General features: G+C 42.6%; 2 protein-coding genes across 2 annotated transcripts in view; both read left to right on the forward strand.

Moving 5' to 3' along the window:
* LOC144609945 (uncharacterized) overlaps nt 1-6,827 on the forward strand; it is a 22,969-nt gene extending 16,142 nt beyond the window's left edge. Inside the window, exons 2-4 of the mRNA XM_078428349.1 lie at nt 4,549-4,700; nt 5,764-6,713; nt 6,823-6,827. Of these exons, the coding sequence (XP_078284475.1) occupies nt 4,549-4,700; nt 5,764-6,713; nt 6,823-6,827 (1,107 nt within the window). The remainder of the gene's footprint in view (nt 1-4,548; nt 4,701-5,763; nt 6,714-6,822) is intronic.
* LOC144610021 (synaptopodin 2-like protein) lies at nt 6,693-20,189 on the forward strand. Its single transcript, XM_078428475.1, has 2 exons — nt 6,693-6,920; nt 14,487-20,189. The coding sequence occupies exons 1-2, from the start codon at nt 6,848-6,850 to the stop codon at nt 17,327-17,329; spliced, it is 2,916 nt and encodes a 971-aa protein (XP_078284601.1). The 5' UTR covers nt 6,693-6,847; the 3' UTR covers nt 17,330-20,189.
* The last annotated feature ends 1,437 nt before the right edge of the window (nt 20,190-21,626 follow it).

Here is a 21,626-nt window from a genome sequence, read left to right on the forward strand (position 1 = left end):
GATCATTTTCGGATTCCAGGATCTGCAGTTTTATTTATTTGCCATTGGAAAAGTTGAGAAAACTAATTACTTTTATCAGATGGGTTGAAAATAAAGTTTTCTTCTGTTTGCTCTTTTGCTGAAACAATATATACTTTGATTTTGCAGTCAAATCTTTTTTTTAAGTTGCCCTGAATGTTCTATGTCAAGGCCCAACAATTAGATGTGCTATGTTAAGTTCAAATTAAACTTGTCATCAAGCTTACTATGTCATCTTCCCACTGTAAATCTTTTTATTTCCTCCATTGTAGAAAGTGCTAATTCCAAGTTTTTTTTATCAGTATTTCAGCCAGTTGGTTCTTGTTTACGCATGAGTTTCATAACTGAGTGCAGGGAAGTCACAATGTAATCCAATCCAGGGATCCTCCAGCTCTGAACAGGAACATTTCCAGTTGGGGAGGTTTTGACAACTAAATTCCTATAAATAATTAAAGCACAAGAAAACCTCCCATCCTTGGCTCTCAAAGTGGGGGAAAAGATAGAGGAAGGAAACTAATAAGCAAACCCCAGAGAGAAAGAAATGAAGGTTACAAAGTGACGTCAGCCGGTGAAAATAGGATGTGTCTCTTAAAAAACACTTATGGTTGCTACACCATGACTGAGAGAAACTGTTTCTCAGTACTTACTGGGGAATGGTATACAGGCATTCCAGATAAGTTAGTGCCTTAAATAAACTGTGTGCGGAGAGATAATGCATGTGAAATGACAGCCAAGTGCAGTGCCCGCGACGTATGGACCGCCTGCAATGACACCTGTCATTGAGCTGATTGCTATTTTCGGGCATTGAGTAATTTGGGATTTGCCTTCAGCTCTCAACTCGGCAAAGTAGCAGCATAGGATCACAAAGACAGACTTTTGCACATTGCGGGCAATGCAGGGCAGTTTTTAGCAGCATTGATCATTCTGTTGGTTGAGCTAAGCATACAGGGAAGACTCAACTGCTATTAGAAGCCACATCCTGTGATATGTCTTAGATTTCAGTTTAATATTGGTATTTATTAACGTTGATTCTGAACCATGAGACAGTCTATTGAGAGAAATAAAATGATCGCTGACCTGTGCTTCCATTATTTGGTAATGTCTGATTATTGGGCAAATATTGTCAGGGAGTCACACTGATTGAAATAATTGTCATTTAGTTATCAGAAAATAAGTGATTGTAAACAACAACTCAGAGAGCAAGCCTACACCACTTGGCCTATTAAGCCAGCTCAGTCAGTGATCTGCCAATCTTTGGCAGGTTGCAGTCAGTATGGACAAGCTATTATTTTACATCAATGAAAGGGAGGTCAGGGAGTTATCGTTGTATAATACGACACAATACGACAGAACTTTATTCATCCCAGGAGGGAAATTGATCTGTCACTAGTCATAAAATACAAGAAACATGAAACATGAAATTAAAGTGACGAGTGGAAAGGATTGGGGATGTGCAAAGATTGGGAGGGGAGTCAGTCTACCCCATGACAGAAGGGGAGGAGTTATACAGTTTGATAGCCACAGGGAAAAAGGATCTCCTGTAGTGTTCTGTACTCCATCTGTAAACTCCATGGTCATGCTCTACAAGATGACAATCACAGCGATCAATGACCTTTCTTTTTATCTATCATAAACTGCACACGCTGTTATTTCCAATGACACTAATTTCTTCCAAACAATCTTGATAACATTGATTCTTAATAAGTGTGTGCCTTTTAATTAATTTTAAATATAATTTATGCATTAACGTCATAGGGTGATTCATAGGCAGCAATAATTGTGCTTTGCACAAGTGAACTTGTTCCATTGCACATCTTCTCACAACCAAACTCGTTCATCTTTTGTGAACCTCTTTGATATCCGCCTGTGAAAATCTTGCCCCAAACCGCAGCAGCTTGGGGGATTACTTAGTTTTAAGATCACAGGATTGAGGAAGTTTATGAAGCACAATTTTGAACAAATGTCAGCGTATTTCATTGATATTACTTGGAATTTCATGCTGGAAATGAGTGAAACGGTTCATGTTTATCTGAAGAATGGTCATTGAACTAAAACATGAAATCAAGTCAAGTCAAGTCAAATTTATTTGTCACATACACATACACGATGTGCAGTGAAATGAAAGTGGCAATGCCTGCGGGTTGTGCACAAAAAGAATTACAGTTACAGCATATAAATAAAGTTAATAAGTTACTATTAGTGTCGACAAAAATTTAGTCATGGGGTTATAAAAGTTGACAGTCCTGATGGCCTGTGGGAAAAAGCTCCGTCTCATCCTCTCCGTTTTCACAGCGTGACAGCGGAGACGTTTGCCTGATCGTAGCATCTGGAACAGTCCGTTGCTGGGGTGGCAGGGGTCCCTCATGATCTATTTCTCTTACCACAGACACTGTCTGACCTGCTAATTATTGACACCATTTTTTGTTATATTTTGCATTTCCAGCATCTGCAGTACTTGGCTTTTGAAATTTAATGCTGCACAGCAAAAAGATTACAAGGAGGGTCCTGACCCAAAACGTCACCTGTCCCTTCTGATCCGAAATGTTAACTGTCCATTCCTTCTACCTTTGCTGCCTAACCTCCTGAGTTTGTGTTTTGTACAAATGTTATGTTCAGTCCTATTCTGGACATGTTTTTCTGATGTACTGCTTCACAAACAGGAGTCACCTTTTGATATCTGACTCACTGTTGCTGTTTAAGGGGCCTTCCATCGCCCGGCGCGGCTCGGCTGCGGGACTTAGCTGCGCACGGCTCGGCCGCGGGGCCTTCCATCGCCCGGCTCAGCCGCGAGACGTTTCAGTGCCCGGTGCGGCTCGGCCGCGGGCCATCCCCTTGCGGGGACTGTGCGGGTCGGTCGGGGACGAGCTGTCTGTCCGTGGGCGTGGGGAAGAGAGTGGAAGTTTTGTTGCCTCCATCACAGTGAGGGGGTGTTTGGAGTCACTGTGATGGATGTTTGTGTTGGGGTCATGTGTCTTGTGTTCTTTTTCTTTTTTGTGTGACTGCTATGTAGTTTCGTTCGGTACCTTGGTACCGAATGACAAATAAAGCTCTGTTGACTGTTGACTGTTAAGCAGGAGCAGACTATTCAGCAAAGGTATTGCAGCTAACCTCTGTGTAATCCTCCCCCAATAACTCATGGAGTCAAAATCAGGATTTGGCCAATGACTAATTTTCACTGCTGCAATGCCAGGAGTTGTACAGTTCCTATAATCAGCGATCTCGTGACATTATCCAATAAGTCACCCACATATAATTGTCCTCATTGGCTTTAGCTATTGAAATCTGAATCTGCGTTCTACATCACAATAATGTTGTACAATTCCTTTGGTCATCTCTATACTTTTCCAGGCATTTTTCTCCACTGATACTGGATTGCAAGGGTGGTGTTTACGGAGGACATTGGGACACGAGGGAAAGAAGGGCACCTTGAATAAATAGTTGATTTCTTTTTCACCTGAGAAGTTTTGGGGCGTTTTAATCTTCCTTTAAACAAGTCACCATTCTGTACTGAGTTTCTTCAGCATAGATGGGATTTGAAGACACTTACTTGTAAATTGATATTTAAAGTGTTTTATAAATAATTTATATGTGTGTTGGTTGGTAGCTTTTGTACACCAATTGTTAGCTGGTAGGAGTTTCTGAGTAGGATTGACTTCGCCTCTGATTACAGAGCTTAGTCATGTTGACCTAATAATTCTGCTTTCAGATTTATTAGTAAATTCAGCACAAATTCAGCAAAAGTTTCAGGTGTGACTGTGTCCAGCTTAGGTCTTTGCTCCAAACTGGTTGCATATTGCCTAGTGCAAAGACTGGGCATGGACCAGCGCAATTCTACAGTTGTTTGTGTGATTTATAAATATATATTTTTGTACATCCCTGTTATATTTAAGATGTGGTTTCATTAACAAAGCAGAAAACATATTTTTACAAAAAAGAAAATTTTAGTCAATCTCCCAACCTGAGACACAATTTTTGAATGAAAACTGACTTTCTGAATTCAACAGAACCATTTATAGGTATCATTTTAAATGTGCTATACAAATAACATTGACTTGACTTGGCTTGTGTACAATGGTCAAATTTGAATAAATTAAGTATTTTTTTCATATTTACCATTAATGTCTTTTATGTCTATTAATATTTCTAAGAATATCCGGAATTAGTGCAATTAGCAACAACGTTTCAAGATAATTAATTATTCTGCAGTATCATACGTTTTATTGCTGAATTCTAGCACAATATTTTAAAAAAACTAGCTCGTTTCTGAAACAATTGGCATTGGGTATAACTCCTACTGAATATTTCTCAATCTCATGCTCCTTTCTAACTGATTTCATTGTTCTGAAAGTAACAGATCAACTCAACGCAGTTCACACCTGGGTGAATGAGCGTAAGAGTTCATCTTTTTGCAACCAAAACTTTACCATGAGATAATGTGAAGGAGATTTTTTAGAAATAGTGCAAAATAATGAGTGCAAAATACTCCCTTGAGTTCGGACATCACAGATTCTTTTAATCGTGTTATTCCAGGTGCGGAAGCGAGGGAAAGCTTGTAGAGGTGGGCTACGTGAGGATGATATCCTCCTGACTATCAATGGAAGATCTTGCAGTGGAATTTCACATGCAGATGCCATGGACATCATAGACTCTTCAGACGGGACTCTGCGCATCTGTGTCAAGAGGTATTAAACACGGACAGTTCAAAATGCAAAAACCTGTTCTGTACTTAAGCAGTTTATCAATCCTTAGATGTTTAAATGTTTGGGAAAACCCAGTTAAGGTTGTTCAATGATAAAGGAATATGAAAGAGTGGGTGCAGAAATGTTATCCCATCTGTTTGGAATTCCAAGGTTGCCCAACAATGCAGTGGTGAAATATTACCCAGAGATTCTGTTTTTGGTTATTATTTCAGGCATGTCAACCTAGTTAAGTACTGAAAGGAAGGTGAGGTGCACTTCGGAGTTGGACATCATGTTTAACACTCACTGGCCAAGTTCTCCAGGGTGGAATAACTGCGACCCTGGAATAGCATAAAATTCAACCCTTCTGGTCTTGGGGGACACTTTATAATAATAATAATAATACATTACATTTATATAGCGCTTTTCATATACTCAAAGACGCTTTACAGGGATTTAGAGAACATAGGGAAGTGAATAAATAGATTAGTGGGAATGTATCATAAAGTGCATTCAAGGGTGAGATATATTTGGGATGTATAAGCAATCGGGGCAGGGGAGGATATGGTGACATCCGACTGGACGGGGTTATGTAATCGCCTTCTGCCTTTATGTTCTTTAAAATGCCCAACACGCCCTCTTCGCCTCCCCACCCCCTCCCACAGCCTCAGCACCGACAAAGCCCCATGCGGTTTAAACGTTTATCTCTGTAACTTGGCTGAAGGGACTGAGAAAGAGTCTCAGTCTTTCTAAGAATATCCGGAATTAGTGCAATTAGCAGCAACGTGTCAAGATAATTAATTCTTCTGCAGTATCATAAGTTTTATTGCTGAATTCTAGCACGATATTTTAAAAACTAGCTCGTTTCTGAAACAAATGGCATTGGGTATAACTCCTACTGAATTCGGACACTTGATATTTGAACCCATGACTGGCGCCCTCGCCCACTGATCCCAGTCCAGCCAGTGCCAGCCACTGAGGTGCCACTAATCAAGGAGGGTGCTAGTCCATCCCTGGTTCAATTGTTCCATCGCTTCTGATCCCAGTAACTTGAATCCCCTTCTAGGATTTCGTGCAGCCCGGCATCTGGCAGCTTTCAATCCGAGACCAGCCTGGCCGCCGCCCCCTGTCAACAGAGCCAAGAAACTTCAAAAGTCCCCGTGCTGATGCGGGACCCCCCCAGTGTGAAGCCAGAGTCGTCCCGCGGCACCAGTGGTCTCCGGGTCCAGAGGGAGTGCTACACCTCACCCCCGGACAGCGAGGCGTACTACGGCGAGACCGACAGCGACGCGGACCACACGGCCAACGAGAGGCAGCGGAGGCAGAAAAAGCGCTGGCCGGGTCCCAGGGCACCAGTGCGGGGATCGGCCGACGAGGCGTCGGAGCAGAGCGAGTACGACAGCGCCCCAGAGCCGGTGTGGAGCGACTGCCGCTCCCCTCTCAGCCCCCTGTCGCCTGAACCCTCACCATCCGCCTGTCTGGATCCTCCCAGCCTCGCCCAGGGGGCAATCCCGAGGATGTTTCAGCCCAGGAAGGTGGAAGCCAAGATGAATATCTGGCAGCCCAAGGTGGAGATGGCAATTTCCCCCAAGTCTAGTCTCGCCCACTCCATCCCCACCCCCAGCAGCCACACTCACCCCACTCCCAGTTACCCCACCACCAACCCCAACTATCCCAGCTACCACCCCACCTACCCCAACACCAAACCCACCAACCCCAACACCAAACCCACCTACCCCAACACCAACCCCACCTACCCCAACACCAACCCCACCTACCCCAACATCAACCCCACCTACCCCAACACCAACCCCAACTATCCCAACACCAACCCCACCTACCCCAACACCAACCCCTCCTACCCCAACACCAACCCCTCCTACTCCAACACCAACCCCTACCCCAACACCAACCCCACCTACCCCAACACCAAACCCACCTACCCCAACACCAACCCCTCCTATGCCAACACCTGGTCTGCCCAGTCCAGCGGCGAAGATGTCCCTCTCCGACATGGTATCCTGGGCACGTCGGAAACTGACAGCGGCTTTCAGGAGGTACCTGCCCAGGCCGGCTCATCTGAGCAGAAGCTGCTGCCGACCGCCAGCCTGCCCAACTTGCCCAGCCTGAGGGAGACACAGCTGGTGCCCATGGTGGGCCCAGTGAATAACCCCGTGGACGAGGTGCTCATCGCCACCTACAAAGCGAAGGCCAAGCAAGCCAGTAAGTTTCTTTAGTTACCTTCTAAGATAGCCTCAAATAATTTTAAACCTAAAGTCCTCCGGTGCTCTGGGCTTTTCTGGTGTGTTCAATGTGCTGCTATTTAGGGGAACACGAAAGGTTTAGAGGATATGAGGTTAACTCTCTGAAAAGTGCATCAGTTGCTATCTGTTACTTGATAGTCTGTGTGATCTCATTGTCAAGAGTTGAAACAGTTGGTTAAACATACCCATGAAAGCTCCGTGGCATGTATATACATATATATATATATGATTTACTAGAGTTCTAGAGTTAGATAGAGCTCTAGAGGCTAGTGGAATCAAGGGACATGGGGAGAAGGCAGGCAAGGTTTACTGATTGTGGATGATCAGCCATGATCACAATGAATGGCGGTGCTGGCTCGAAAGGCCGAATGGCCTCCTCCTGCACCTATTTTCTATATTTCTATGTTTTACTACAATACTGCTGTCCTTTAAAGCTTTCGAATAAAACAAAGTTTTATTTTTTGATGCAGCAAAATGTATTACTCTGGGATAATTATGGGGTGGGATGGATGAGTGTTGTTCTCAGGTACATACAGATTCCACTGAAATGGTGTGACAATGGTTTAATATAGCAACCCTTGTCAATGAGATTTCTAGGTGTAGACCAGAAAACTTTCGCGGAATGATTTGGTGACTGTAAGTCACTGGCGATAACAAAGACTAAGTAGGGCAATGGGGCTCAGGGCTTTCTAGGGAATTTTAGATTGCTAGGTTGTGATGGATGAAAGACATGTAGGGATGGTGAGAAAGGGAATCAGAGGGCGTGTTGTCAGAAAATCCAAGGATGGGCGAGGGAATCGAGCATTTAGAAAGGGTGTCAGCTGTTATGGGGAGAAGGCAGGAGAATGGGGTTGAGAGGGAAAGACAGGTCAGCTATGATTGAATGGCGGCGTAGACTTGATGGGCCGAATGGCCTAATTCTACTCCCAGAACTCATGAAGGCTTGAGGAAGTTGCTTCTGGAGTATTAAAATGCCATTGAAGAGAGTTGAGGATAAAGAGGATTTTTTTTGTCTAACATTCATGAATTGCTGACACTAATGACCTATTTAAACTCCAGCATTTAAAATTAAACATGCCTTAAATTTTATATGGAGACAAGAATTATCCTCTTGATATTGCTTACTGCTACACTTTGCAGCCAATGATTTTTTTCCACTAGGGTCAATTTATAGATCTAAAGTATATTCAGCTTTTGACCATGTTTACTTGACTTTAGAAACAATGTTTTCTTGTTTATCCCACAGTTATGAGTATGGAAAGTATTTTAATGACATCACTGCCCTAGTCTTTGACACATTTCATTCTTGTGACAATCGCCACAATTTTCTTTTAGCTTTACTTGTCTGAAAAAAAATCGCTTGAAGGTCCGTTTGAGCGCAGACAGATGCTTAAACCCATCACACAACTAGTTGGTATGTAATGGGTAAAAATAGTCAAACGGACAGAAGTTCTTAACCGTCCTTTTGTCCGGTCTGACAAGGGGAGTAAAACGCGATAAGAGAGCGTGCCAGACTTAAGAGTCTTGGGCTCACTCCAGTTTATGAGAGATTACAGTCTCTATATGGAACTGAGGACTCAAAGTAATACTCCAAAGATTATCAGAATGCCGAGATCACAAACTGAAGAAGCAGAAAAGAAAAACAGCAAGCATCAAATTTATGCAGGTATTTGAATGTGTACATACTTTTAAAGTGTTAGCCAATTCTACTGTGATTGGTCTACAATTGATTTTTGTTCTATCCTTAAAAGTCTTACAATTGAAATTGGTTTCATGCCTGCAGCCCAAGGTAAGATGGAAGATCAAATTTTCAGCACCAACTTATTTTATTCAATGTTTTAAATATTTAATGCAAGAGTATGGAAATTTCAGTTTACTCTTTACCACAGAAACAAATGCTCAAAAGAGTGTTAACCTTGGTATATCTTACACAGTTAAAAATGATAGATGTACAGTTTCAAAACTACCAATTGAGCCAAAGATGTTTGCTTTGCAAATCATCACCTTGTGACTGCAAATATTTACTCAGCTAGACTCTGCTGGTGTAGGGTTTTTTTTAAGAACGTAAAAAAATGATCTGGCTTATTTTTCAACCCTGGGGATGTTATTGATATGGAACAGTGACATTTTACAATGTTTTGGGTTTCCAGTGTTTACAATGGTGGGAGAAGAGGGAGAGCTCCTATTGCTGGTGGTTGGTTGTAGCAAAATTAACATGAGCTCCTTCAAATTTTGAAGAGCCCCATTTTCCCCCCTGTGTTTCATGCTTTAAAATTGACTTTTTTTGCCAAAGTGAAATAGAAGCATGATAACTTGTGGGTGATTTTATGTAATTCCCGAACTTACACCGTGGTCTTCTTGAAGTGATTCACCCCTGCGTTCCTGAAACGATTTTTGCATCTGTTGTGCTACAGGATGCATCAATCCCAGTCCAACGCCCCTTTTGGAACATTACAGGAAAAATTGGACTAAATTGGCCTGGGAACAGCCCCTTTGGACAATGATGTCTTAATACTGCAGATTTTGATTAAGACACTTTGGCCTTACACCCACACTGCACTGATATACCCTGTGTTCCAAGACCTAGGTCCAAAAGCTCTCTGATCTCCAAACTGTTCTTCCTTCCCATTGGTCTGGGCTATCCAAGACAAATGCCACAAACACCCAAAGTGATGTCAATCCCTGCACTTCAAATTGGTCTATCTTGTGCCATTTGGTGAACGCAATGATCCCATGAGATCCTATGGGGGTTCCACTTATCCTTCCCCTCCTTTCCACTGACCACTCACCTGATCATTACACTTCAACTCTGGGCCTCTGTTCTTTTTTTTGCCAACCCCTTTTACTGGTCCTGATTTTTGCAATATCCCTTCCTGGTCCCAGTCCTTGGCTTATAATCATAGGTCCTCTTTACCCCTGACCCGGAACAGGCTCAACTCCAGGTGATATCCAGTTACAAAATCCTACCACCACAACCATCTAGCATAACCATCTGGGTGCAATATAATTTCCAGGCAGCAGTTTTTATCAGTCAGGTTTCCATTTCACTGCCATTCATGTTAAACTAAATCTTCTATTATAGTAATATATATATATATATATATATATATATATATATATATATATATATATATATATAAATCTTTTCCTCTCCCAGGAGGGGTCTGGCTCCCCAAATAAGCTAATCTCTTGAAATGGCCTTTGCTTAAATATTCAATAGATGTGGACTCCATGTATGTTCTTATGGGGTTTTATACCAGTGTTATAGAAAGAGCAACTCATTAGCTGGCCAAAAGGAAACATTTAATACTTCTTCAATAGAAATGATCACAATGAAATCAGCTGAACACATAGCAAATGGATATGTTTCAATATCCTAGTAATTCTGGATATATCAATAGTTAATAAATGCAATTGTTTTTCCCAAACACATCAGCATTGAACACATTGATACAATGTCGCCCTTTCTCGCAGAATAAATTGAGATTACCTCATAGAAGGTCAGATGGAAAAATAACAGCAACATTTTAAAACGCCGATCAGAAATGTGTTTTGGGGATACTTCCAATAAACTTGCAGCACAATGATTTTCCCTCGATCATCTGAAGATTCATTAATGTTAGCCTCCAGCCTGTCAACATTCTTCTGCAATTTTGGTCATGCGTTTTTTGACATCTGGGCAGCATTTATTGCCCACCCTTAATCGGCCTGGAGAAAGAGATGATGAATCACTTTCTTCATTCACTGTTGTCTTTCTTGTGAAGGCTGCTGAGTCCCTGATAGTATTTACCTTCTTGAATGTTGCCGGAGTTGCATTCATTGAACAGCCTTGCACTTTTGTCAATGGTAGAAAAGTGTTGAGGTGTTAGTGAGTCACCCACTGATAATACATAGCTTTAGACCTGCTTTAGTGGTCACCATCCTGAAGTGGCTGATCCAGTTCAGTGAAGACACAAGGACCTGCTGATACTGGTTTACAAAAAAAATGACACAAAGCGTGAAGAAGGCCTTGACCTGAAATGTCAACTATCCATGTTCTCCAGAGAAGCTATCTGACCCACTGAGTTACTCCAGCACTTGGTGTCTTTTTTTGATCCAGTTTATTTCCTGACTAATGCTGACCACCAGAAAGTAGATGACGTGGAACTCCGAAATAGTAATTCTATTGAATATCAAGAGGCGGTTCAACACTCTCTTGCTGGAGATGGCCATTGCCTGACACTTCAGTGGTACAAATGTTACCTGCTACTTATTAGCCCATGCTGAATGGAGGTATAGACTGGTCGTCTTGCTGAGGAGTTATGAAAGGTATTAAACATCCTGCGCTTTCTTGTAATGGAAGGGTGGTCACTGATGAAGCTGCTGAAGATGACTGGGTCTTGGACTCGCTTCTCGTGAACTCCAGCAGTGCTTTCCTGGGGCTGGGATGATTGACCTCAAACAGCCACAACCATCTTGGAAGGTGCAAAGCATGACATCGACCATTGAAGTGTTTCCCCCCTTACAGCCTACTGACTTTAGTTTTACAAAGCATTTTGATGCCACACTTGCTATCATGATGACATAGCAGTTACTCTCAACGCATGTGTGAAATCAGCTCCCAGGTTCATGTTGGGACAAGGTCTGTGATGGGGTCTGGAGCCAAGCAATCCTGGTGAATGTGAGACAGGAGGTAAATGGAGAGTATGTACCATTGGATAGCACTGTCGGCACCTTCCATCACTTTAGAACAAGCATGAAAATTCATGTAAATATATCATGTCAGAGATAGGACATCTCCAGAGGAGGAGTCTATGACTCCCCAAAGTTATTCCGCTATCTAAATGCAATTCAGAAGCGTAACGTAACAATCTGTGTATGAATAAAAACATACTTGCTAATTGCTCATTGTATTTTTCACAAAGTCAAGGTGAGGTCCAGTTGCTTCTTGGAAGAAGCAGAACTATAGGCAGGGGGTATTTTCACTGAAGGATTTTAGTCCCCACCTCTAAGGTATAAAAAACTTTATCCTTTTCGATTTTAGATGAATTCTTCTCGATTTATCCTGTTGCAGTTATATCTTCCTGCCACTGGTGGCCCCACTGGTGAAATGTGGAATAACAGGCCGATGAGGTTCTAATCAGCAAGTTCTTTTCCAATAAAAGTAACTTGAGATTTATATTGGGGAAGTTCACAGGCCACTCATGGAAATGGGAGATTGTGAACTTGGAAAACATACTTGTAAAAACCCTGCCTCTGGCATTATTCCACCAGACTTAAGTTCTCATACCACAGAGCACCAGAGGAGCAGATTCCACAGGTTTTCAGGCTGACATGTGCACCCTTTACACCACAAGGTGATCAATCCTCAATAGGTGGTTTACCCCTTTACATCAATTCACCTACACAGTGCCTAACCTGTGTCTTAGGAGGAACAGACAATGTCAAACAATGGAGTCACAAGAGACTACAGATGCTGGAATCTGCAGCAAAAAGCAAATTGCTGGAGGAATTCATCAGGGTGGGCAGCATCCGTAGAAGGAAGGGAATTGTCGATGTTTTGGGTCGATATCCTCTATCAGGATTGAGAGTCTCAATTACTTTCCCTTCACAGAAACATCAACCATTCCGTTCCCTCCACAGATACTGCTCGACCCATTGAGTCTCTCCAGTAGTTACTGTGCTTGAGGTCACACAGTTGATGTGCTTCTGATCTCATCTGAGCTGTAGTGCACAATTTGGCCAGAGCAGCAGAGTTTTTAATCTTACATCTTGGGCACTACCTTTGCTCAGCTACTCAAAGACACTTGGGGCAATCAGCTTTCTCTTTCTTTGCCAATCCTACTCAGCCTCTGTGTGGAGATCCTTTAATGCAGCTGGGATAATTAATTCGCCTGGTCTGCATGCATTTCCTCAGCCACAGTGGTGTAGTTGGTGGAGTCGATGTCTTACAGTGCCAGAGACCCAAGTCCTCGGGTGCTGCCTGAGGAGAGCTTGCATGTTCTCCCTGTGAATGCATAGGTTTTCTTCAAGTGCTTCAGTTTCCTCCCATGTTCCAGATGTGCAGAGTGGAAATTGGCCACAGGAAATTGCCCCTTGTGATAGATTCTGGAAGCACTGATAAGAATTTGGGGAGAATAAATAAAATGGATTAATGCAGTATATGTGTAAAAAGGTGGCTGATGACCAACAAGGAACCCAGTGGGCCGAAGAGCCTGTTTCTATGCTGCATTCTCTATGACTCAGATCACAGAGTGCAGATACACTGAGTTTCTCAGGGTTGCGAGGTGGTCTTTTCGTTTTCAGAAAATAGGGTAAAGGGCATTTCATTGTGAAGTTTATGTCAGTAGTGTGATAAAGACTTTGCCCATGGAGTGTTGAAAGAAATATTTTGTGTATAAATGCCAGCAATTTAAATAATTAATCTTTGTGTTGCTAAATACAGGGTGATGGAGAATGAAGTAACTCCTGTGTATAGTGTGACATCTATTATACCCTCCTGGTTCAGGTATGGTTTGTGCTAGTAACGACATTGTCAGCTCATACCCCAGTACCAATGCAGCTTCTGAGGAAGGCAGCCATCAAGGATTTGGGTCCTTTGTCATTGGGATAACCCATAATTTATTGCGATGAGTTTGAGAAATATAATCCCATTTTAATTTGGGATATACTGCAGCCATTTTGTGCTCGGCAAGGGATGATCAACATAATAACCAGGTAATCCATGTAAGTGAAATAGAAAATGCTAGAGTTCTGATGAATTGTCTCCAACCTGAAACATTGACTCTGTTTCTCTCTCTTCAGATACTGCCTGATCTGCTGAGTATCTCCAACATTTTCTGGTTGCATTTAATTTTTTTTCAGCATTTTGAGTTTCTATTTTCTTTTTTTACTGGCATTATTTGGGTGATCAATATTGCCCTGGGCACCAGGGAGAACGCCGTGTCTCTTTTTCTCTGACCACCTGAGAGATAGAAGGTTTATCACCTCATCTGAAAGACTGCAACAGAACCGTATCCTGTGGAGAGCCAGCCTAGTTTTTTGAGCTTTGATTTTGGGGTGGTATTTGTACCCAGAGTCTGACTCAGAGAGCACCAACTCACTGAGAGTTAATGACAGGCAGCAGAATCGGAAGAATTTCCACGCTGTCTTACGCCATTACTTTGTTCCCCTCTGATGGTAATTCTCCATAAGGGCTGAAAATTCACTCCACCACACTCCATTTTTCACTGTCCTGGACCGAGATACTGTCCAGCACTTCACAGACTTAGGCAAACATTTTTTTTTTAAAGATCTGATTGCTTTAATCACTTCTTAATTAATGTCTTCCATGTCACTTTCTATTTGTGATTAAAACCAATGTAGTATAACATGAAGAATATCTTCGGGATTGTTGTTGTTTTGAACAAGGCTAAATAAAGAAAATACCCTTTGGTGCTGCGGGATTATTTTGTTACGCTTGGAATCTAGGATGTGTAATTCTCTTGTGTTCACAGTAATGTTTCAGAAGCTTGTTAGTTTATTCCTTTGTGTTCTGACATTGCAGAGTTACATCGGAGTGAAAGTGTGCTGGAGAAGCAAGCGAAGGAGGCCAGGACAAAATGCAAGACCATCGCATCTCTCCTCACCTCTGCACCAAATCCTCACTCAAAGGGGGTTCTGATGTTTAAGAAGCGCCGTCAAAGGGCAAAGAAGTACACCCTCGTTAGTTATGGAAGTGTAGATGAGGAGAAGCAGAGTATGGACGAGGATGGGGAACTGCTGCCTACCAGTGAGTCTGAATTTGACGAAGAGGCGTTTTCTGATGCAAAAAGTTTGACAAATCAGTCAATGGGATCAGACTGGGACAGTTCTTACCTGGACATTGAAAAGCCCAAATCTGAGCCCCATGGTCTAACTGCAACCAAAGGGAAGGGTGTGATATTATTTGAACATCAGAGACAACGAGCAAAGGACTATGTATTGGAGGAACCTCCGATTCAGACACAACACAATCTACCAATGAAACCAAAGACAGAGGCTGAAGTGATGAGGTGCAGCGCAATGAATGGAGTCCCTGCCTGGTCCAGGAGTACGGCTGTATGTGCTGGGAATCCAGCCTTGGACCCATTGAACTACCATACAGAAATGCATCTGTCACCAATAGTACATGCAGAGACCAGTTTGCCAAGGCCGGGTGAGCAGCATCATTCACAGCACATCGTACAAGGTCTCCCTGGCCTGCCTGGGGTGGCAAATTGGACAGCAAGACCATTTACTCCAGGTTGTCAGCAGAGCCATGTGAGTCCTGTACACTCTGTCTCTGCTCCAGTGCTATATCGGCAAGGTACAACAAATACAGCTCCTGTCAAACCCTGGGAACAAGCTGCTGTGCAAAACAAACCCACAAAACCTTTCTCACCTCCAGCAGTGGTAGTCTCCAGGCCAACTGTGAATGCCATCCCTCAACCTGAACCAAAGAAAGCTTCAGTGCCAATGAAAATGGGAACCCCTTATTTGCCGGCAGCTGCTTTAATATCACCACCACCGGCTGTGATGTCATCTCCACCTGATGCAATGTCACCACCACCTGCTGTAAAGTCACCTCCACCTGCTGTGATGTCACCACCACCTGCTGTGATGTCACCACCACCTGCTGTGATGTCGCCACCACCTGCTGTGATGTCACCACCACCTGCTGTGATGTCGCCACCACCTGCTGTGATGTCGCCACCACCTGCTGTGATGTCACCACCACCTGCTGTGATGTCACCTCCACCTGCTGTGATGTCACCACCAACCACAGTCATGTTACCATCGTGTACAACGATGACAACAGAATGCACAGCGATGCCACCACTGGCCCCGGTGACCTCGCCAAAGCCGGCGGTGATGGTGTCATCATTCATGGCGATGTCACCACCATGCGCAGCAATGTCAGCAGATTGTACCATGGCATCACCACCAGCTGCAGTGATGTCACCACCACCAGCAGTGATGTTACCACCAGCAGCAGTGATGTCGCCACCATCTGCAGTGATGTCACCACCACCATTGATGACGTCACTATTGACAGCAACTCCATATTCGCCACCTCAGGCTCCGATCACCAGCACTGCTACCTTTCGCATTTCCTCAACACTGCTGCCACAGAAAAGGAGCGAAGCCCCTCCTGAAGCCGTAGTGAATGCTCCTTCCATTGCGAGCACGTCATCAACAGCTTGGACATCCAACCAGCCACCTGAGAGCTTGGCTACGAGAGAGCAACGAATTTCAGTACCTGCTTCAAAAACTGGCATCTTGCAGGAGGCTCGTCGCAGAAGCACTAGGAAGCCGATGTTTACAAAGACTGAACAGAAAAAAGCCTCTCCAAACCCTGAACTTCTTTCCATGGTACAAAACCTGGATGAAAAGAAGCCTGATCATGTTGGAGCTGGATTTGAGTCAGGACCTGAAGAAGACTTTTTGAGTCTTGGAGCCGAAGCTTCTAATTTTATGCAGTCTCAGGCTCGTAGGCAAAGTATACCTCCTCCAGTAGCCCCAAAGCCTCATTTAAAGCCTCAGTTAGTTGGCGGTTGTTATCCTGTGGTGAATGGAAACTGCACACCAGCAACCCTGCAGTTGAAAGGAAAGGGGGCAGAACTTTTTGCAAGGAGACAAAGTCGTATGGAAAAATTTATTGTTGATTCAGTACCAACCCACTCTTCCGAGCCAAGAGGACCATCTCCCACTCCTTCCCTTCCTGCTACATGGAAATATTCTCCCAACATCCGGGCTCCACCACCAATCGGTTATAACCCCATGTATTCCCCATCATATCCATTAGCAGCCAGCAAGTCCCAAACAATCCCCAGAGCAGAGAAGAAGTGGAGGCCAGGAGGGAACCAAAAGGTGGGAATAAAAGCCATTGATTTCATGAGACGTCAGCCTTACCAATTAAATCCGGGCATGTTCAGTTCCGATGAATCCAGCTTGAGATCACAAGGGTGGTCAGGATGTGCTCCAACCACGCCACAAGGCCAAAAATCCTTTATTTCCACAAAGAATGTCCCTGTGAAGACTCCAAGAGCCTTCGAGATCAGACGCTTCTCAACCCCAGTGCCAACCATCACTCCCACAGTGATCGCCCCGCGGTCAGCCACCACACTCGCTGAACCCGTGTGGATGTCGGCGCCCAACTCCCCCCCACCGGTGTCAGCCAAAGTATTTAACAGCAATGGGCTGGCTCACCAACACTGGAGAGCAGCTGGAGACAGTTCGGAAGTGGCCTTTCAACCATCAGTTCGTCAATTCCCGTCCAAGGTAGATATGCAAAAGAAGCCATCGGTTCCGACCCCTAGACCGAGGTTCTCGGCTGTGAGGGGTGGAAGCGGTGGTCATACATGGAGACCTGGGCCAATCCAGGAATGAAAGTATGTTTATGTGCATTCTTGATTCTTAGTGGATAGGTGAAAAATTTCCAACAAAAAGAGGACTCTTATCCTGAAAGAAAAGGACGATTTACATTTATATAATCACCTCTCTGGACCTCATGACACCCCAAATTATTTTACAGTTTTGATGTGAGTCACGGTGTAGGAAACACCGCTGCCAACCTCTGTGCACAGCAAGCTTCCACAAGTAGCAACATGATGGTAACCAGATGATCTGGTTTTAGTTTTTAGTTGCGAGGTAGATTATTAGCCAGGGTTTTATTAGCGCAGGTTTTTCCTCCCCATGTTTTTTTTTGTTTCAAATTGGCACCTTGCCCTCTTGAACACTCATCCAAGTGGGGCAAATGAGGTGGTCTCTGTAGGGCAGCTGGTAGAGCAGAGCTGTTTCAGTCCTGCACTGGCATCTGTTGACATGCAGTCAAGTCTCTGAGAGGGACAAAGACTCACAATTTGTTGACGCATTCAAAAATGCTGCCACTTACATCTAAAGAACTGCCATTCTAAATCTAAGTGATTTTTCATAGAGCTCTGTAGTAAGGATTTGTGACCACGTAATGTCATTTAAAATGTAATAGTTAATTGTTTTGCATTAACTGCAGGAATAGACCTCTTTATACCCAAAAAATGTAGCGGAGATGGAGATGGTGTCATCTTGAGGTCTCTCTATGCATTGCAATTCTTTATTCGAACCTGTCAGTGGTCTGATTGATAAAATACAGTGGGCCACAGAATGAAATATCATTCTTCCCAGAATATCTCCCTTGGAACACATAAAGGAAGCACATCATCATGTTTTGCAATTAGCTGAATTTGTACCGTGTTGTTTGACATTGATTTATTTATAAAAGATTCTTCTTCAGTGCACACGAAATTCCATTTTCTACTGTGTGATAAGCAATACATAAACATTAAATGTTTAAACCGAACAAGCAGAAATTCCCAGAGCAATGGAAAAGGATTTCAAGAGTGAATATTTTCAGAGGAATACAGTATATGGATTTGGTTAAGTTCCTCATAGTAGTGACTAGCGTGAGTTATGAATGATCATACCAACAATTGCAGGCACGTGGCAATAGAATTAGATTGTTATTACTGTTCTGAAGCAGACTGCGATTGTGATGACATTTTGGGAGGTAAAGATAAACATCAGGAGATTCTCAGGAAAATCCAACACAAAATGGTGTGATCGTTCTTTTCAGACAAATGCTGTATCCGCAGTTAAGGAAACAGAACCAACTCCGGCGCAGTTGATTGTCAGTTTAGACTTGTTTCCAAATTAATCTTCCATTTAAATAAAGGGTGACTGAGTTGTCAATGATCTGGTACCATCCTTTCAAGTGTTGAGCTTTCATTCATCAATTGTGTAATACCAGTTAGCTCTTAAGGATAGGCGCAATGCCTACCCACTCCATTACACGCCCAAATTTACCATTGTTGCCACCTTTAGATATTGTTCAATTGTCCAACTGCGGTGAAGACGACGTGACCATATCACATACTTAGCTGATCAATCATGTGCCATGCTTCAGATGTAAATAACACTATCAAAGGACAAAAATTGCTCCGATAAAGTGCTCTGACACTTGTCAGTGGGAAAATACAAATTGTATTATTTATTCAAATCACGCAATTTGTTCCTAAATTATAATCGGACAGAACCAAATAGCGACCATAGATCTTATTATTGATAACAACGTACTCTTAATGATAAATCTAATTTTTGGATGCCAGAGTGCAAAAATTTGCAGTGCTATTGTTAAACAAGTGATATAAAACTGACTGTATTTGTTGCAAAACAATTAAGATGAATGAAGACTGTGGGTACATTGTGATGATATGAAGTAGCTATGGTCAGAAATGGTGGAATTGATTGGAAATGCAAGGAAGATTGGATCAGATGGGACATGGGTGATCTTGGTTTCTGTATGTCGAGATGGGAAGCAGAGTAAATGGAACTGGGGATTCGTTCAATGATTTGAGCTGGTGTAAGGTGTAATGTTTAATAATGCAAGGGTTAATCATTTGCAAAGATGAATAATTTGTAAATGTTTTCTTCGTGCTTTGGGTTTTGCCCAACCACTGAGACGTAACACATATTAGAGTTCAGCAGTGAAAATCTTCACTTTTTGCAATTTCACACAAAACTGATAAGTGCCTTGATTATTAGCATTGCCAAACTGAAGAGTTTAAAATCAGTTTTGGCTTGCAAAGCTGCTGTGATTTGAAAGCCGTAAATCGCACTTGCTTTAATTCTCCATCACCACTAATTTGCATTTAGCTTTGAAGAAAATGGGCTCAGGAGATTGACACTAACTCGTGTTCTTGTTCGATTGCTCTCTTCATGTGTCCTAGTTAGGCTCTATACAAAACATTCAGCAATGGATAATTACCAAATCATTCAATAATTACCTGCAAATCAAAGGCAAAATATTGGATCTGGAAATATGAAATAAAAACAAAAACTGCTTGAAATGCTCATTGGCATTAATTCTGTTCCTCTTCACAAATAAACAATAACTCTGGATCAGGCTTTCGAGATGAAGTTCCATGGCCAAGCTGTTGACCTTAAATAGCTAACTGTTTTTCCCCACATAAACTGGCATGCTGACTGAGCATTCCCAGCACCTTTTGTCTTTTATTCCCAGTAATTACCTGATAAAAGTACCTTTACAGAGTCTGAGTGCTTTATTGGGAGTGTCTTTGGAGTGACAGATTTTCCATAAATGAATAACATGCATATCCCCTTATAGGTTTTAGAGCACTTTGGCTACTGTAAGTGAAGCAACACAGCTCTGCACTTTATCAATACCAATAGATGTGTCTTATTCATTAGATGTTTAGCCTTACTTTGTGCAAATTATATGCATTTCTTGCAGTTTTACTGTTCAAACTGTGCTATGTATGCGGATGTAAAATAATAAAATGTGAATACTTGATACATTTGTAGGTGCTGTCAGAATGAAAATGTGACTGGCAGGGTGTGGAGTGGGTTACAACTGCATATTTGGAACAAGCTAAGGTGGGAGATGATGGATATTGTTTGGCTCTTTTCAAAGGAGCTGGATCATTATCTTCCCAGGAATATCGAAATTTCAAAACACAAGCACAACGTTTGTTCTTTCTTGCTCTAAGGCTGTGAGTCTTCCAGGATAGCCTGGAATCTGCAGGAATTGCAAATCTCCAAGAAATTGCTGGATGAAAAGCTGGGAAAACAAATTTCAGGGACAACAAAAATATGTAACAATGAAGGGCAAATAGATTGCTTGATGAATGGAGATTATGCACCAAAACCTCCAGGAATATATCTGTTCAGAGCTGGTAACTCTGATAATTTCCTTCTTTGAAGTTTAATTTTATTTGCTGCAAGGATGGGGACAATTTACGTTTTTCATTTTTTTATTGGGTGTGAGCATTCCTTTTAATGACGCATTCCCTAATTATCCTCGAGAAAGCTTCTTAGTAATTGCTTTCTTGAGATCTTCTGATGAAGGTACATGCTGTTGGTTCAGGAATTCCAGCTTTTGAACCAGTGGCAACATAGGGATGGAAATTATGTTTTCAAGTCTGAATAGTCTATGACTTGGAGTAGAAAACCTGCAACTGGCGGCATCTTCTTGCATCTATGTGCTTCTAGAAAGCAAAGGTTGCAAGTTTAGAAGGTGTTCGCCTGGGTGACTAATTGTGGTGTGTTTTGTGGACATTGCAAGTAGTGTAGGGAGCAAATTTGGGGCCTATTTTCTTTGCTGTTCTCGAAGAATGAAGGATTACCTTATGCAACATATAAGGTCCTGGTGATCCCCTTACTTTAAAAAGAACATGGTAACATTGGAGACTGTCCAAAGAAGATTCACCAGACAGGATTGACATATGAAGAAAGGTTAGATGATTTGGTTTCATTCCTTAGAGTTTAAAGAACTGAAGCATGACTTTATTCAAATCTAGAAGATCTCAAGGGGACTTGACAGGGTAGATATTGGGATGTTTTCACTAGCAGGGAGTCATGAACAAGATTACAAGAGACCAATCATTTAAAAACTGAGATACATGGAAAATTCTTCTTTCAGAAGGTAGTGCATGTCTGGAATTATTTTCTCCTGTGATGGCCAGATCGTCAGATATATTTATATCATATGGATAAATATTGACAGATCAGGGAATTGAGGACTAAGGGGAATAGGCACAGAAGAGGAGCTGAGACCGGTATAGATCAACTGTGGTCGTGTTGAATGGGAGGGCAAGTTTGGGAGCTGATGGCCTACTTGTGCTCCTCTTTC

The sequence above is a fragment of the Rhinoraja longicauda genome, chromosome 35, assembly GCF_053455715.1.
Source record: "Rhinoraja longicauda isolate Sanriku21f chromosome 35, sRhiLon1.1, whole genome shotgun sequence".
NCBI classification, from domain to species: domain Eukaryota; kingdom Metazoa; phylum Chordata; class Chondrichthyes; order Rajiformes; family Arhynchobatidae; genus Rhinoraja; species Rhinoraja longicauda.